This window comes from Uranotaenia lowii, chromosome 2 (genome assembly GCF_029784155.1).
Source record: "Uranotaenia lowii strain MFRU-FL chromosome 2, ASM2978415v1, whole genome shotgun sequence".
Taxonomy (NCBI): Eukaryota; Metazoa; Arthropoda; class Insecta; order Diptera; family Culicidae; genus Uranotaenia; species Uranotaenia lowii.
The window spans coordinates 121,823,828-121,841,128 of NC_073692.1; the positions used below are offsets into that span (position 1 = coordinate 121,823,828).

The 17,301-nt window shown below is 38.2% G+C and overlaps 4 protein-coding genes across 6 annotated transcripts in view; 1 reads left to right on the plus strand and 3 right to left on the minus strand.

Moving 5' to 3' along the window:
• LOC129745322 (polypeptide N-acetylgalactosaminyltransferase 5) overlaps positions 1–8,339 on the minus strand; it is a 361,703-nt gene extending 353,364 nt beyond the window's left edge. Inside the window, exon 1 of one of the 3 annotated variants that reach the window (XM_055738319.1) lies at positions 7,929–8,339. The gene's annotated coding sequence lies outside the window, so the exon portion shown is untranslated. Of the gene's footprint in view, positions 1–7,048; positions 7,523–7,928 lie in introns of those variants that run through there. The other 2 variants (XM_055738318.1, XM_055738323.1) reach the window with 2 other exon arrangements.
• LOC129741816 (uncharacterized) lies at positions 3,114–4,220 on the plus strand. Its single transcript, XM_055733607.1, has one exon. It carries the CDS (start codon positions 3,114–3,116, stop codon positions 4,218–4,220), a length of 1,107 nt encoding a protein of 368 aa, XP_055589582.1.
• Positions 5,510–6,501, minus strand: LOC129745327 (RNA-binding protein 7-like). Its single transcript, XM_055738328.1, has 2 exons — positions 6,320–6,501; positions 5,510–6,117 (listed from the first exon to the last, which is right to left on the minus strand). The coding sequence occupies exons 1-2, from the start codon at positions 6,404–6,406 to the stop codon at positions 5,605–5,607; spliced, it is 600 nt and encodes a 199-aa protein (XP_055594303.1). The 5' UTR covers positions 6,407–6,501; the 3' UTR covers positions 5,510–5,604.
• A 4,211-nt stretch (positions 8,340–12,550) lies between the features above and the next one.
• LOC129741817 (uncharacterized) lies at positions 12,551–14,044 on the minus strand. Its single transcript, XM_055733608.1, has 4 exons — positions 14,015–14,044; positions 13,393–13,770; positions 13,080–13,331; positions 12,551–12,683 (listed from the first exon to the last, which is right to left on the minus strand). Exons 1-3 carry the CDS (start codon positions 14,042–14,044, stop codon positions 13,179–13,181), a joined length of 561 nt encoding a protein of 186 aa, XP_055589583.1. The 3' UTR covers positions 12,551–12,683; positions 13,080–13,178.
• Between the last annotated feature and the right edge of the window lie 3,257 nt (positions 14,045–17,301).

Here is a 17,301-nt window from a genome sequence, read left to right on the forward strand (position 1 = left end):
GGAGACGAAAAACAAACCGCCCAAAGGAAGAAAAAATTTCGAGAAAATGGATGTCATGACTTTAATTTGTTCCGAAAAACTACAAATTTTGTATGGAAGCCCCCCCTCCCATAAGTCGGATGGAGTTTTGACTATTACAGAAACCATCCCCGGCCTCAAAAACCCTCAGATGCCAATTTTGACGATGATCGGTTCAGTAGTTTCCGAGTCTATAGGGAACAGACAGACAGACAAACATTCATTTTTATATATATAGATTTTTCACACCGTTGAAATGATACACCCTTCGACTTTCCGTGACGTTCTCGTACTTCTTCCGTGCTGTCAGTCTCTCTCTTATTACTGTACGTCCAAGGTATGTCAAATACCTAGGTTACCAGCGTGAAATCGTATTCAACGAATTCTACTTCTTGGCTCGGAGAAACTTTCTTGTCAACTGGCAGCGCAGATGGTACGAGGATGAGTTGGGTCGGTGGCTTCACTCGATTATCCCAAAGGTAGGCCTTAAACCCTGGTTTGATAAATTGAACCTAAGTCGGGATTTTATTCGTTTATTTTCCCGTCTCATGTCCAATCATTATTCCTTGAATGCGGTACTCTATCGTATAAATATTGCTGGCAGCAATTTATGCGATTGCGGCCTAGGATACCAAGACATCGAGCATATTGTTTGGTCGTGTGAGGACCACCTTGTCGCCAGAGCGAATTTCATAGATTCCCTTCGGGCCCGAGGAAAACCACCTGACGTTCCAGTGAGGGATGTGTTAGCTGTGAGGGATTTGGACTACATGTTCGAAATATATCTTTTCCTAAAAGCTATTGATCTTCAGCTGTAATTCTTTTTATTTTCATATTTCCCTTTCTATCCTTCTTTGTCTTCTAAACAAGTGTTAAGCTAAGCATACCAATTGTAAAAATGCAAAACGAATTTGGCTCCTTAAAGCCTAGAGGTATGAGCCGTTTCAAATAAAGAATTTACAAAAAAAAAAAAAAATACCTAGGTATGTTATTCCTACAAACAATGCACGCTTTATGAAAGATAGAACTCTACACACGAGAAATCGATTGAGGTGGATCGGTCTACGAACAAGTTAACAGTAAGTCGGACGCCAGGTTTATTGAGCTTGGAGACGGTTCGGAGCAGTCGGCGAAGATAGATGTATGTATGTATGTATGTATCCACCTTGGGTTTGCGGCAGCGCCGCGGTCATGGCCAAGAAAATAACCCGTGCGACCATCTTGGTTACCACGCAAAACAATCATAGCCACTCAAAGAGACTTCCAAGGGAGTAGAATCGTAAGCAGAGGCACTTACGGTATCCAGGAATATAAGGGGAAAAAGTCTCAAGAAGCTATAACCGCATTGTTGACTAACCAAAATAGCATACAAATTATAATCCCGCCTCCAAGGCTTCCGAAAAAAGAGTGCGTCCTTATTTTACAAAAAGTAATCAAATACTTTCTTTTTCTCAACCATGCCAAATTCCCTTGACATAAATTGAAAAACGTCCAGTATTTGAAACAGGTAACAAGCACATACTGCTACCCGCTCCTTTTGCAAAAGAAGGGTACCCTGATGCTCCCACCCATTCATTTGATGTAGATGAAATCTAATAGGTATAAAAATGGAATATAATAATATAAAATAATAGTATAATATAATAATATAATATAATAAAATGTAGTATGATATAATATAATATAACATAAACATATACTATAATATGATTAAGCTAATGTCAAATAATATATTAAAAAGAAATATTATAAAATATATCAAAGAATAATGTATGCTCATAAAATATAATTCATGTAATAAAACAATATAAAATCCAGAAAAATTATGTATTTACAGCTGCATATATTTCGATGAATGATTTTGAATGAGTCACTTACGGTATCCAGGGTTGAAAGGGAAAAAGTCTCGAGCAGCTATAACCATATTGTTGACTAACCGAGATAGCATAATACAGTACAATATAATGGTATATTGTAGGATAATCTAATACAAATACATAATATAAGTTATTTGGTGTATCGTTGAATCAGCTAGGAATAAAAAGAAAAATAAAATGTGCACGACGATATTTTTCCTTTTATTGTATTTGCTTGTTCTGAAAAGTTAAAAGGCAATTAAGATTAAAAAAAAATAGATTTGTTGATAAATGAATTTACTATAACATGTACAAAAAACCATATAAATAACAGTGATTGCTAAAGTCTAAAATAAATTTGAAATTCTAATGTGAAATTCACTGAATGAATGAATTGAAATCATGTGGAGTAATATGTGTTTGTTAGAAATGTAAAATATGCGAACTAAAGCTAAAAGAATCATCCAGTTGTCGAGAGATAGACAAAGACCAAGTCATGCCGCCTTCTCTGTTGATATAAACCTACCTAAAATTATTAACAAGTTAAATACAGGTAAAACACGATCCCAACGAACACAACATAAACCTTGCTTAAAATCTTTGAAAGGAGAAACTTTTAAAATGATCATACAATTTGAGATGAAACCTGTAAGAAATTTATGCATATTATTGTATGAGAACAGGCTTGACATGCCTGTTGTAAAACATCCGATCAGTGCCGGAGCAGTCGGCGAAGATAGATAAGCCCGAAGCAGGAGATGAATCGTTGGTGGAACTCCCGGTCCCGGTGCCCGCAGAGTAGGAGGTTCCTGATGAAGCGGATTGTGTTCGTGATGTGTGCTAGTTCTTCGTCTGTATTTGAAGGTTGGTCCGTTGCAGTATCGGGGTCCGACAAAGAACAGATTCAGGACGAGCAGACACCGCAGCGTCCAGTCAGAGCAACCCGCAGAGTTTTACCAGCTCGTTATGGCGACTTCGTCGTTGGTGTTGCTAGGGACGAAATTGAAGAACCTTCGGATTATCGCGCTGCAGTGCCCTGAATGGAAAGCAGCGATGGATTCGGAGCTGGAATCTCATGCATTGAACAAAACATGGGATTTGGTTCAGCTACCGGAAGGCAAGAAGACTGTTGGGTAGCGCTGGGTGTTTAAGTTAAAACGGAACGAGGCCGGTGACATCGTTAAACACAAAGCCAGACTTATAGCCCAGGCCTACAGCCAGCGCTACGGAGTGGACTACATGGACGTATTTGCACTAGTTACGAGACTGGAAACATTTCGAGCATTTCTAGCCGTAGCGGGTAAACGTGGTATGCTGATCAAACACTTCGATGGGAAGACCGCCTATCTACACGGCACAGTCGAAGAGGAGATATTCATGCGGCAGTCTCCCGGATACGCCAACCCCGGGAAAGAGAAGCTGGTCTGCAAACTCCGCAAGTCCATCAATGGTTTAAAACAGTCAGCGCGCTGCTGGAACCAAGCGCTCCACAAGGTTCTAGTTGCTATTGGATTCAACCAGTGCCAATCGGATATGTGCCTATACATTCGAAGAAACGATTGGGGTGTCATCATGTTGTTGATATACGTTGATGATATGTTGATTGGCTGCACAAAGGAAGAATTGATCAACGAAGTGTTCGATTCGATGCGAAAAGAATTTGAAGTGACAAATCTCGGTACGGTGAAGCATTTTCTGGGGCACGAATTTCATCGAGAGAACGGTTACTACAGTCTGCAATTGACGGGCTGTATCAAGACCATGATCAAGCAGTTCGGTCTAGAAGACTGCAAGCCATCGAATTCCATAATGGATCCTGGATACGTAGCCTCAGATCACCCAAGCCCGTTCTTTGTGGATACGTATCGCTACAGAAGTCTTATCGGTGCCCTATTGTACGTTGCAGTAAACGCTAGGCCAGATGTTGCGGCCAGTGTTTCTCTTTTGGGCCGGAAGGTTAGTGCACCGACTGAAATGGACTGGACAGCCGCAAAGCGCGTAGTTCGTTATTTGAAAGGCACGATGGAACTACGGTTGAGATTCGAGTCTGGTAAAGAATGGGGGCTCATCGGCAATTCGGACTCAGATTGGGCGGGAGACCATGCAAGTCGAAGATCCACTACTGGTTTCCTGTTCTTTTATGGAAGTGGTCCTATCGCCTGGGCAAGCCGCCGCCAATCCTGTGTGAGCTTGTCATCTATGGAAGCCGAGTATATGGCGCTAAGCGAAACGTGCCAGGAACTCCTGTGGCTTCGACGTTTGATGGCAGACTTCGGCGAAGATGTCTCGAAAGCAACAACGATCTTCGAGGAGAACCAAAGTTGCCTATCTTTTGTACGAGCGTAACGGACGAGCAAACGGTCGAAGCATATAGACACGAGGCAGCTCGTCAAGGATACGGTAGATCGAGGAGAAGTTGTCTTGGTCTATTGTCCATCGGAACAGATGCTAGCCGACACCCTTACGAAGCCGTTGGGTGCTAAGAAGTTCCGAATGCTGGTGAAGGAAGAAGAAGGTCACGGACAAAAGTTGAATCCATCAAAATTTTTGACATACAGTGCTTCACTACAATCGTACTAGAAACAAGCAGCGGTGCGTAAACTCCCTTCGGAAAAAATCATTCGGCTGATTTCTTCCGAGTTTAACTTGTTGTGTTCAGATTGATTTTATCTTCGTTTCAATCATTACGTGATTGCACACAAAACGAAGAGAACAGTTCTGTATTGATGTTTTCCATGCCTCGCAAGTCGCAGGAATAAAATCACACCAACGAAACAACAGAACGAAGCTTACCGTACACGAATGCACACGAGCGATCGTTGCCCGACGGACTGAGTGAACATTGCCTCGCACCCTTCACCCGTTCGTTTCCCGTTCCCTTGTATCTATTACTTTTAGCTACGCCCCCATGCGTTGTCCGATTGATGTGCTCAGCAGCCTTGCCAGATCTACGGAGTTCTCCGTAGTTCTACGGATTTTCAGCATTTCTACGGAGCTACGGATCGATACTCGAAATCTACGGATTTTCAGCATTTCCTACGGATTTTCTACGGATAATCGATAAAATTCAAGCGATTCTGCGGATAAATGAAAAGTCTACCTGACAACCAAAAAAAAAAAGGTCATCAAGTTTTATTTTGCCGAAATCAGTACGATTTTCGTTTTTCGTAAGATCTACGGACTTGAGCGGTTATCAATCTGGCAACGCTGGTGCTCAGTGCTCAGCTGCCGAACGAAAACGATTTGACTTTTGAATTCGCAGAACTGTACGTTCGCTTCGCTTATGTTTCCCCCGATTGCTGTTTACTCCTGCCGAGTTTGCCCTGATGCTTCCTGATGCTTTCCGAGTTGAACTTTCGATAGCATCATTGCAGTTTGAGTTTTACCAAATAAAATCGTTCTGCAAAGAAGGGCAAAGTGCGAAGTGCGAGTATGTAGACTTGCGATTTTAACATCTCTGGAAACAAGTAACAAAAACACTGGCAAATATAACTTGTTTGACCATTGTTTGGCCTGTGTACCGATGTTATTGCGTAAATGGGATTAAATTCGTAAGATTCTTAACCCATGTTTTAGTATGTAAGTTTTTTGTATTTTAAATATCAATTAAAGGTTTTCCTTCAACAAATTGAATGAAATTTTGAAAAAATTTGTGACGCCTCGAGTCAAGACTTCTGTTTATATAACAAAACAAATTTTTACTGTACATTTTTTCAATAGTGTCCGTCATCTATCTTCGGGCACGGTAGTTGTATCTTCGTTGTTTGTTTCCCTCATCACCTCCTTGATTCGGTTGCTTTCGATCTATCGAGGACATATTGTCCCTGTCGTTGTTCCTGGAATAGGGCTTAAACCGCTGTTGCTGTAATCGATTGACTTTGTTCTGCAGTTGACCCTGTTGCGATGTTACCATTCCATGTAAACTTGAAACGAATTGATTAAACATAGTCTGCCCATATCTTTCGGATCGACTCTCCTGATTCTGGTCGGGATTAAACGGATTTTGGTGTTGTCGTGGAGCTCTACTGTTGATATTTGACATTGTGCTCTGGTTGTGCACCTTTGTTCCACTTTTGCATTTCTTGCGCAATGTTAGAGAACGGTGAAAAAGTTTCGTCCCTTCGTAGATATTAATGGCATATTCAACCGAACTTCTGTGGACGAATGTAATGAACGCGTAAGACCGTTGGCGGTTGTTGTTTTGACTATCCCGGGGAATTGCAATCATTTCTACTGGACCGGCCTGAGGAAAAAGTACATTAACTAGGTGTTTGTAAATATTCTATGTACAACACCTGGAGGATATGTTTAACCTTTCTCCTCACGACTTTTTACTCTTCAAAACAATTGGCAACGATTAAGAAAATCTCCTTTTAACGTTTTGCACGAAAGATTGTCATGAACAATCTTTAAAAACAAACTTTAATTTGTAGAATGTTAAATACCTGTACGAATAGTTCCAGTAGAATTTCTTCCGTAACTTGTTCGGAAATATTCCCGCACCAGAGTATCCGTTCATCTTCCTCACTCATAACGATGATGACTATAGTGCCGAGTCGTATTCGAAAATTGGCCTTAGACACTGGACCGTTCCATCCGGTTTACTGTGATGTTTTCAAAACGCAAATATTTGTACCCATGTCATTTCTAAAAATGGAGACGTTTTCTTTGTAACACCATCACGTATAAACGAACGGTGGGAATGAAGTGAAATTTGGTATCCGAGGGTTTTTCGGGTCTAAAATGGTTTGAATAATAGTTTCGAGAATCTCACTTTTTATGAAAGGGGGGCTCCCATACAAAATCAATTTAAATGGGACAATTTTCTGTCGATTTTATAACAACTAAGATCTTTGAAATCTTTCTAAAATTTACAAAACAAACAAATAATAATCAACATTGAGAAGTTTTCAGAACACTCAATAAAAAAAAACTCGGATAAAAAAATGAAAGTTTCATAATTCAGTTTCAGTATTCGGAATTTCGATTTCAAACCTATTATAAAAACAAAACTTCAAACTGACGTGACTGACTCTCATCCAAATGACCGGTCCATTATCAATGTCCATCAAAGGCGTCCATAATAAGGGACCATTATCTGCTCATCAAACTAGTGGAGCACCTAAAAATACACCTACAAGGAAAAGGCGAAAGAAGACAAAACTGTCACTTACCGAAACTGATAACGTGGAATTTGGCAGCGCAAAATCGTTGCAGCAGTGATTGACACTAACAATGCTGATCGACCAAAGAAAAAATCGTCGCAAACTAGTCTAGCCGGGTAGCATCATCAAAGGTGATAATCTGGTCAAGCGTGACGTGGTCCAAAGTGTTGAATTTATTTGAATTGAAACTTCTAGGTTTAGTCCTGTGGATTAAGGTTTTACGGAAAAGATGTTTTTGGTTCTAATTGAAAAAGTTTTCCGTTCCGGTAAATTGACAATGATCACTGCATCGTAACGAAAGTCAACAAATATTCCTATTCCACGTTGTATTTCCAAAATAACTCTTTCTCGCGTTTCTCCGCGTGTCCACTTTGATCGCCTTCTTTGAGCTCTTTCTTCGCGATGTGTACACGTAGCAGCGAAGATCCCCGGAAAACCGGAATTAGATTTCACTTTGCACAAGCACGATAATTTCGGCTGGAATTGGTTTTCAAAAGATGCAAAGTTCAGAGACGGCTAATCCACTTGTGTATCCCACACCAGCATCATCGCAATCATCATGATCATCCATCAAGTGGTTTCATTGGAGCGATAATTGAATTGAAAGCATTTTTCAGATTGATGTTGTAAAACAAAAAAAAAGCTGCTTATACCACATCATCACAAAACAGAATCAAATACAATCTCTTCTTCTGGGGCCACCCTTTTGGCTCCCGCTCTAGCCCACAAACCCCCATACACACGCACACAAACAAACGAGGCCCACCTCACCTCAGATTACCAACCCACCAGTGGCCACCACTTCCTCAAATTCCCCCGCAACAAACCCAACAACGGTGAGAACAAGAAACCTAAACCCGAACGAGACTTGATGAAAGAGGTTCTTTACCTGTATGCACCTGTATTATAACTTCCACCCACTCGGTTCGTCACCAATGCACTACTGTGATTGGCCAGGAGACACAAGGAACGCGAGCTACGGATATTTTGTCCTATTTTCCAATTTCCCGTCCATAATCACACCACATCAACTGGAAGGCTAGAAAATGTCATCTACTTCGGAACACACTCCACGAAACAGGTAACCGGGGGGAAAGATTCCCTCACGAACAACGAGAACTGCAATCCAGTTGGAACACTGCCGCGGACAAACCCGTGCGGGAACGATGACGACGGGAAGAAAGAACCGAACTTCGGAACGCGAATTACAAACACCGTAGTACACCAGTTTACCTTCTGCACGCTTTCACGTCCACTGTTTATGTGACGAGGAGGTTCAAATCAAACCGAGTCGAATGGTCCCCTTTTGCTTCGGTATTACTCTTCCGCCTGCACAGTTCCAGTCAGCGGTGGACCAACACAAATACAAACATTGCTCGCGATGTTTTGGAAAGAGGTGGCTGGCAGTTCTGGAGAGATTAAACGTCACTCCAACAAACTGACAGCACCCAACTGAGCAGCAAACAGTGCTGCGGAAGCTGAAGAATTGAGGTTAATAACTTGAAATTTCTTTTTCAAATTCAAAAAAATGATGCAGATTCAATCAATCAATCAAGAGGCGAATACTCCCAGCCAGCACTTACATATGAAACTAAGAATTCAGACTGATTAAGTTTTCAGAACTCAGATTTTGAATGAAATAATCAAAATTAGAATGAAAAATCAAGATCCAGAGAGAGATTTATTTATTTATTTTACTTGATCAGCCATCAGCACAACATGAAGCCTGGATCGAATAAGTTTAGATTTTTATTGCTCAGAATTCCGATTTAGGCAGAAGCAGAGGTGCAAAGAGATCCCTTCTTGCCGCAGAAGATTAAAACATTTGGATTAAGAATTCAGATTATTGAGTCTCAAATAAAAAAAAAACAGAGTTCAGAGAAAAAACTCTGATTAAGAATCGTGCATAGTAAAAACATATCCAGATTCATTAAAAGATAAGAATATTTAAAATTCGGTTTCAAAATCCAAATATTCGAAGTTCTTGAGCTTAGCTTGAGCTTGAGCTTAGATAAACCGTACATTTCAGTAGTTGCTACTCCGTGATTGACAAGAACCATCAAAATTGTACATAGATCCAAATAAATGGGGCTTGGGATTAGCTTACCATTTTCTGTGTACACGTTTCGAAGGTTCCTTATCTTATATGGTCAATAACGGCGCCGGCCACGTCCTCACGGTTCATCGGGGAAAGGGAAGGATTGTTAGTTCGACTTCCGTTGCTACTAGAGACCGAATACACCTCTAAATCTCCACGGTTGTCACAGGAAGGGTGGTTTGTTAGTGGGGAAGGTAAATAAGATCTGGATTCCCTTTGGGAAGGGATGTGATCAAAACAAAGCTAAATATTAAATGATCGTCGCGTCGCACACTATCGAGAACACCGCGTTTTTATTTAGAGCAAATGCGCCCTAGCGTGGCATTGTCATACACGTACAATACACTTGGCACATGAACAACTCAACAAATTAATCCGCGCGCTTAATGTAACAAAAAGAGCAAAACGTCCTAACTTGGCATTGTCATACCTACGCGTACAATGCACTTAGTACCGGTGCAACTTACCGAAGATTATAGCGCGCTTAATACTAGAAGAGCAAAAACGTCCTAATGTGGTATTGTCACTTGGCACCGGTGCAACTCACCAAATTTTTTCACGCGTTTAAAACGAGAAGAACAAAAACGTTGTCAAGCATTATGCAAACGGGGAAAGAAAGAGGAAAAGAAAAAAAACGCATCTGATCGCGCCTCGCTTGCTTGTTGTACTCTTTTTCTAAGCAACTGAACGGAGGACAAAACACACACACACACACACACACACACACACACACACACACACACACACACACACACACACACACACACACACACACACACACACACACACACACACACACACACACACACACACACACACACACACACACACACACACACACACACACACACACACACACACACACACACACACACACACACACACACACACACACACACACACACACACACACACAAGTCCGTAAAAAATATAGATTGCTGCCCTACGTTTTGGAAATCTTTACAAAATCCAATTATCGAGCACGTCCATTACCGACCCGAATTATAACACTTCTGATACCAACTCGCGTCAACAGTTCAATTTAATAAAAAAAACCACTATTCGCATTCAAGATAACTAATTGATGTTGAATTATTCAAATACCATTTCACGTCATCAACTTCCGCAGTATTCTAAGCATGTGTTTTGTACCAACTTTTTGAAACAGTCTGTTCACCGAAACCTAAATATTGATAAAGTTGACTCCTGCTATCAGACACAATTAAATTTTTTATTCAAGTATCTTAATTTTACTACCAACGCCGACCGATAGCTTAAAGATACTTAGCTTATTTTGGTTGTTTCCTTTCCCGAATCTTTCGGATATCCTTTTGATGTTCGCAGCTATCACTCAGTATCAAATTTATGTTGTTTGTTTTGTAGGCGCCGTCTTCTGGGGTTGTTTGTTTTTGCTTTCTTCTCATTCATCTGTCATCGGGAATCCAACCGAGGCGTTACGTTCCACTTTTTGTTTCATTCGTAACGTTAGCCAAGGGGTACTCGAAAACTTTTTGATCAACCACTCAAAGAGAACCGATTAGAAAAAAATCAACTTGGCAACACGTTTAAGGGACAGAAGAAAAATGAACCAATAGTGAAAATTTAGAATTCACATCTATTCTGCACTTATCCAACGTTGAATTGAAAACTTCTACCCGGCTTCACTTAAAGGAACTCTCGTTGTTTCACTGCACCGCAAGATTACTATTTAATCATTCGTTTTCAACTGAAAAAACCCGAATTAAAATTCCGAACAAATCGATAACCACTTCTCCGCGACCGAGTTGCCAAAACCTCCCCCTGACTACCCGAATAGAATTGTACGATGAAAAAACGATGAATTCCATATTCACAAACCATAAATTTTATGGTCTCCACAATGCTTATTATCGTCCACGATACCGTGAATGCACATTGGAATTCATAGTATCCGACCATACATTTCACTGTTTTGGCGAAAATAACCATGAAAAAGGGGTATTGTTACCCAACAAACATTTTTGCTGATTAAAAACGCCAATTCTCTGATCGTATGCTGTGTTAAGGTGCTGATTGCTGTTTCAGCTTTCTGGCTGAAGAACGAAACACTTCAGCGCTGTTTCAACATGTAAGGAAGTTTTATTTCAGCCAATAGAAAGTAGGGGAAAATTGGTTGAAGAATAACTCGTTCAGCCTTTGTCCAACCATTTTTGACACCATTCAAATTTGACAGGCGTCAGCTGTACAAGGGTAACTTTGAAAGCGACTTTCAGCTTTATCAAACTTTCTGTTGTCATTGATCAACCAATGCATAATAGCGAATGGATCGAAATGAGGATTTTTTAATCGTCTAATTATTAGTAGTTTCTCACTTTGCTTGATTAATGGCCTAGCCGGGAAATTTTCTTTTTATTTTCGAAGCATTTCTATTTCAATTTCTTCATGTGAAATTGACCTTGGTTGGGAGATATTTCGGTCGCTTAAGAACGACACTTTTCCTATGCTCCACAGAATCCATAGTTGGTTCTGCGTTCTGCGGCATGAGACCAACAAGTCGAAGGTTCAGAGTTCGAGACAAGTTTCAATGAAGCAAAAACAACAAGAGAGGGGAAAAATAGCTGGCAAACATCGGGCATACATCGGTCATCATTATTTTTGTTTTTTTTTGTTGATCCGTCAATTGACGTTTCATGGCAACTTCGCTGATTAATTTCTCCAAATGTCGATGTTTAAGAGCTGAACAGCAGCTTCTCCCTGAATTTCGGTTGCCTTCTTTCAGCAAGATAGCTGATTTGAAGGTAGAACTAAATAGTGTTTCAGCGGTTGTTCAGCGAAAAATGTTTGTTGGGTATGCAGCGTGACCATGAAAAAAATGGCGATTTTCCATACATTGGGAAGCCCAAAAATATAAAGTTCATGGTTAAAACAGCTTCCAGTTTTTCATGGTAAAACCATGAAAATCCGTTTATTTCGATTGTTAAAACGAAGATGGAAATCAAGGTTTTTCGATGGTATATGCATATTGTTTTAACCATAGAATTTCATGGTTTACCATGAATAATTTAAATTTTTGTTGATTGGAATAGATTGCTAAAGTTATTACTAATTTTAAGGAATTTTATTCATGATTAGTTATACTTTTAACTAAACTTGATAAACGTTTATTTAAAGCACGACTAATCAGGAATATTATTCCTTAAAACAAGAAATAACTTTAACAATCTGGTTGATTAAAAAAGGAATTCAAAACCGTTTTATTTTATTTTATAATTGTGGTTTAGGTGATTTAGCCCATTGAATACTTTTAATTTGACATCGGTTTCGACCGCCGACTTTTTCAGAGTCACCTGCAACGATGAACAATCCATAGCCCGAGTATTTCAAGGCAAGTTGTACTCAAAGATACAAGCCTTTGGTTCGAAGTTCGGGCAGCCACCAATTAGTCGGTCAGATCAACGCTGAGCGCCTCAAGTTATTTGCAGTTGGTCGAGGAAGAATCTGCTTGGTACTCGATGGAGGTGATGCCCTTCAGCAATGCTGTGTCCCGTCCCGTTTCAGATGTGGCAGCTGCAAGTAAACGAAAGATTTTCGATAAGTTCAGATTTTAGATAGAAATATGAGATTTATTATTTCAGAATTATATTCGAAATTCCAGAATGCAGATAACGATTGCAAATTCGAATTCGGATAACATATTTCAGATTATGATTGAATATTAAGATTTCAAATAGATTTAGATTTCAAATTCAGGATCAGGTCTAAAATCAGAATACAGACCGCTGAATAAATTTCAAATTCAAAATTCAATTCATAGATTTTAGATTCAGAGCGGGTTTAAATTTGATTATTCAGATATCTTAATTTAGATTGCAGACTTAAGTCTATCTTTTTAAATATCTTTTAAAAATTCTTTCGTCGTTAAAATATAATATAATAACTCAATACGGGTTGAGACCGACTTACCAACTTTTAAATCGTCACCATTGTGAGTATCTCGGACAGGTTGTACCGGAAGCTATTGGTTCCTAATTAAGACCAATATTGCCTCCGATTTGGGGTTTCTTAAAGATCTGTAGCGTGACTTCCAGGCACTTCAATCTGATTTCCTGTTCGACTTCGGTGACGGCGTAGGTGATGGGTAGTCAGCGAAGCACCAGCTCTTTGCCAGTGACGCATAATGCCGATTGTTGGTCGCTTGCCTGTGCGTGCGGCAGCCTATAATTTGCAAATAAAAGAATAATTTTTAAATTTGCCTAGTTACAAACAAAAAAAGTACCTTAACATCTTTGAATCTTGAATCGACGGGGAATCTCTCTAGACGGATACCATTCCAGCCATCGTCGTCGATGGCTGAATGGGAACCACCACCATGGCGGCATCTTTCAACGGCCTCTGGTGCGGCGGATGGAAGATTTCCAGGGGACTTCTGCAAGGATGGCCACCGCAGCTTATCCGGATAGTCGACATCAAATAGATCCAATAGATCCGTCAGAAGAGGGCCGTTCAACCTCAGCGCACCACAGTTAGCGTTATCGAAATCTCCGCACAGAATCGACGGATGATGGTCCACCCGGGCCAGGGAATCCCATTTACAGAATGTTTCGAATCGAAACAAAGACGCGAAAATGGCGCACTTTTCCACCAAAATAAATCTCTACAAACAAAATTAAAAGTATGTAAAAAATAATAAAGTTTACCAACGTTCGTTTTGGTTTGGATTTTAATTTTACCATGAAGTACACAGTAACAATAAAAATCACAAGAAAACTATAACAATACCATGCTTTTGATATTTTGACAACTATGAAATATTTTGAATTAACGATATACTTCACAGTGACGTTAAAAATGATGGTGGTTTCAAAATTAAAAGCGGTAGAAAAATATTGAGATATTACGATGAAGCTTATTGTTAAATTGAAAATCATTGTTCGGTTATATTAATACCATGGTCTTTGCTATTCGGGTAAAAAATCCAAATATTCGAAGTTCTGAGTAAAAATAAGTCGGACTCAGAATTATGATTTAAAATTGTAACTCAGAATTTAAAAATGAATTAAGCTTCATAATTTAAACTCAGAATTCAGTTTAAGGAAATTGTTATGAAACTTGCAAAGCAACTTTTTTTTTTAATTTTTAATTTTAATTTTTAATAATTCAAGAATCATTCTTGAATGACTTTGAAAAGACTTAAAAAATATTGTTCAATAATATTGTTAATTTTAACATTTTTAAAGCAAGGAAAATTTAAATATTTCTAAAAGCCATTCAAGTTATGTCCTGCTTGATTGGCAGCCTAAACTTTTGTGCTGGCAGTGTGTAGAGATCGAGGGGCTTTATAAAATTACCATAAATGATTTAGTTAAATTCTATACATACATGCAGGCGCTTGTTTTTCTAGAATATCGTTATCAAAAGTGAGTCTTCAGTTCGAAATTTTCATACTACATTCAAAACATGTTTAGAGTAATGTTACAATACAACGTTAAACACAATTTTCAAACATTGAGATGCGTCTTTGAAAGTTCTGAAGCCATATAGATAAACTGGGTGAATGAACTTCTTCCCCTCAATCACTAAATAAGAAAAAAAAAACAAGATACCTATTTTTTTATCCTGAAATTCTCAAGTATTCTAATTTATGAGTTTCATTAGACTTACGTTTTGGTAATTTAATACCGTTTCACCACGGAAAATGTAGAAGATAACTTTTTTAAAGTATCAATTTGGATGACTTAGAAAATTCATGATCATGCAGTTATTAAGATAGCCTAATAATAGGCGGATAACCCTGTATATATCACGTGGCATTCATCTTAGGGTTACCATATCCTTCAACGCCAAAAAGAGTTCGTTGACATTTTATGCAAAATATTTAGGAGAAGCTGGAAAAACCAAGAAATTTAAAGCCATTCAAATAGTTACACTTAGTTGCTAGTTATGCGACTCACCTGGCAATTATGACTTTTCAAATAATACTTTTACAAATTGAAAGTTATCGTTTTTTAGTTTTTGTTCATTTTCTTGCAGATTTTTAGTGAGAAGTCAAAGGGTCGTTCGATTATTCGAAAAGATAGAGATCAGAACATTGCAAATATGAGAAAATGTTGCATTTCAAAAAGAGTTCAAATTGTTTTGCTCTTTGCCAACTATTCGGGCGCTAATTGCATATTCAAAGGCGCATTGCCTGCATTTCGACGCCTAGGATAAGCTTTTCTTAAAAACGGTTTTAAAACTTTCGAAGTTGTTGTATTGTTGATGAAATGAAAACTTGTTTTTAATGAAAAATTTATTATTTTATATTTACATAGTATAGTATGGTTAATTACATTTTAATCGATTTGTGATGCTTTCCATTTTATTCCATCGTTTGGAAAACTCAACAAAGTAAAGAAACCTGAAGTACCATGCTATGAATGCATAAACTGTTGCATTTCTTTTGGACTTCTTGTACATATAGGAACACAAACTTAAGAACTGGAAGAAATAAGTTCGTTTCTCTGATAACATGTCTTTCAACAAAAAAGAGTACATTCCGCATGATTTCACAAAAAGAAGAGTACACTCATTTCTCGATCGAAAAAAGTACATGGACTCTTAAAAGAGTACGTATGGTAACCCTAATTGATCGTTAATTAAATTGCAATTTAAGTTCACTTTGTGATTCTTAAAACCTGCTTGCGTTTTCATTTGCTTAAGAAGCCCTTTACAAAATTCAATATGTGGGGGAAAGTGGGGTATCATGGGCCGTTTCTGTTTTAACTGCATAAATTCTTTATAATATAAAAAGAAAAAAAAATTGTTATCGTTTTCTACCTTTCTAAGGTATCATAGAAATAAAATTTATTTTTAATAAATTAAATTCCTCGAACTGACTGTTTTAAAAAAAAGTAATTCTTTTGATATTTGTGCACTCAGGCAAATTCTTATTATAATTTTTATAAGATGCATCTTATAAACCAGTTTTAGAGTGAAAAATATTTTTTCATAAAAGTCTTATGAAATTCTTTCAATTTTCATACAATGTTCTTATGAAAAATAAAAGAAACGGCATTGTGTAAAAATAATGAACACATTCATTCATTCCGTCAGTTTTTTCATCATCTAACAGTACGGATCAATCGCTAGTTCATAGTTGCTAGTTTTTCTTCAAAGTTAAAAGTTATTGTCATCTCCGGAATGGTTAGTTGGATTTGATGTTTTTGATGTGAACGTTTCATATATTAGTAAACTAAAATACATTTTTTGTTTACTTTTCAGCTAGCTGACCGCCAAAAAAACGCAAGGTCGAAGATGGGGATACGGCAAAAAAAAACTTTGATGGAAGCATCTGTTGATGCGTTGCTGATGGTGATCATTAATGATTTAATATCAAACAAACTTGGCAAACAATAAAGTTAATGTTTTCAGCATGAAATACCTAAAATTATTCTTATTAGAAAGTGATTTACTGTTTCCATAAGAACCTCTTATGAAAAGCAATAACCTCTCATTGCAGCAGGCGTTCATCTTCAGAGTTCATTCGCTTCATAAGACAATCTTATGAAATTCAATGATTATTCTTATGGCGCCACTTCATAAGAAAATCTTATGCTATACATAATAGTATTTTTCTGAGTGTGGGGATAGTGGGCCATCAACTCCAAAATGACCAAATGACATGCAACGTTTATGAGTTGACCCAAAACTGTTATTTCGCATAATTCAATCAGTTTATTTTAAGCAATTTCAGGAGAGAAAATAAAAAAGGGAGTTGCGCATGATCCAATTGTTTAAAAAAAACTGGCTCACGAACGTTTTAGAAAAATTCCTTATAAGGTACATCGGAGTAAGTGCGGACGGGGGATAAGTGTAGACCAGTGGTTTTCAAACTTTTTTCCTTCACCGCCCCCTTTCGTTAAATTTTTGAGCTAATTGCCCCCCTGAGCGAATTTTTAAAAAAATCTCTACACTGCAAAAAAACCACATATTTGGAATATTTGTTAGCCTTATAGATTTTTGCAATTTGATTCCCATTTGGAAAATACGTGCCCACACATATAGAATTCAAGATTATAACTTTTATATGCGTCACATAAAAGTTATAAAATTCCACACATAACTATTATGAGCCTACATTGTACTAAAATATCTGCCTACTTTAGGGCGTTTACATGCTTGCCTACTCAAAGGCGATTTTTAATGT

Coding starts and splice junctions, on each gene's coding strand:
- LOC129741816 (XM_055733607.1), top strand. CDS start 3,114: ATGGACGTATTTGCACTAGTTACGAGACTGGAAACATTTCGAGCATTT.
- LOC129745327 (XM_055738328.1), bottom strand. CDS start 6,406: ATGAGTGAGGAAGATGAACGGATACTCTGGTGCGGGAATATTTCCGAA. Junction 6,118..6,319: donor TACTGGAACTATTCGTACAG/GTATTTAACATT, acceptor CTTTTTCCTCAG/GCCGGTCCAGTAGAAATGAT.
- LOC129741817 (XM_055733608.1), bottom strand. CDS start 14,044: ATGATTTTCAATTTAACAATAAGCTTCATC. Junction 13,771..14,014: donor ATTTAACAATAAGCTTCATC/GTAATATCTCAA, acceptor TTTTGTTTGTAG/AGATTTATTTTGGTGGAAAA. Junction 13,332..13,392: donor CAAGATTCAAAGATGTTAAG/GTACTTTTTTTG, acceptor TGCAAATTATAG/GCTGCCGCACGCACAGGCAA.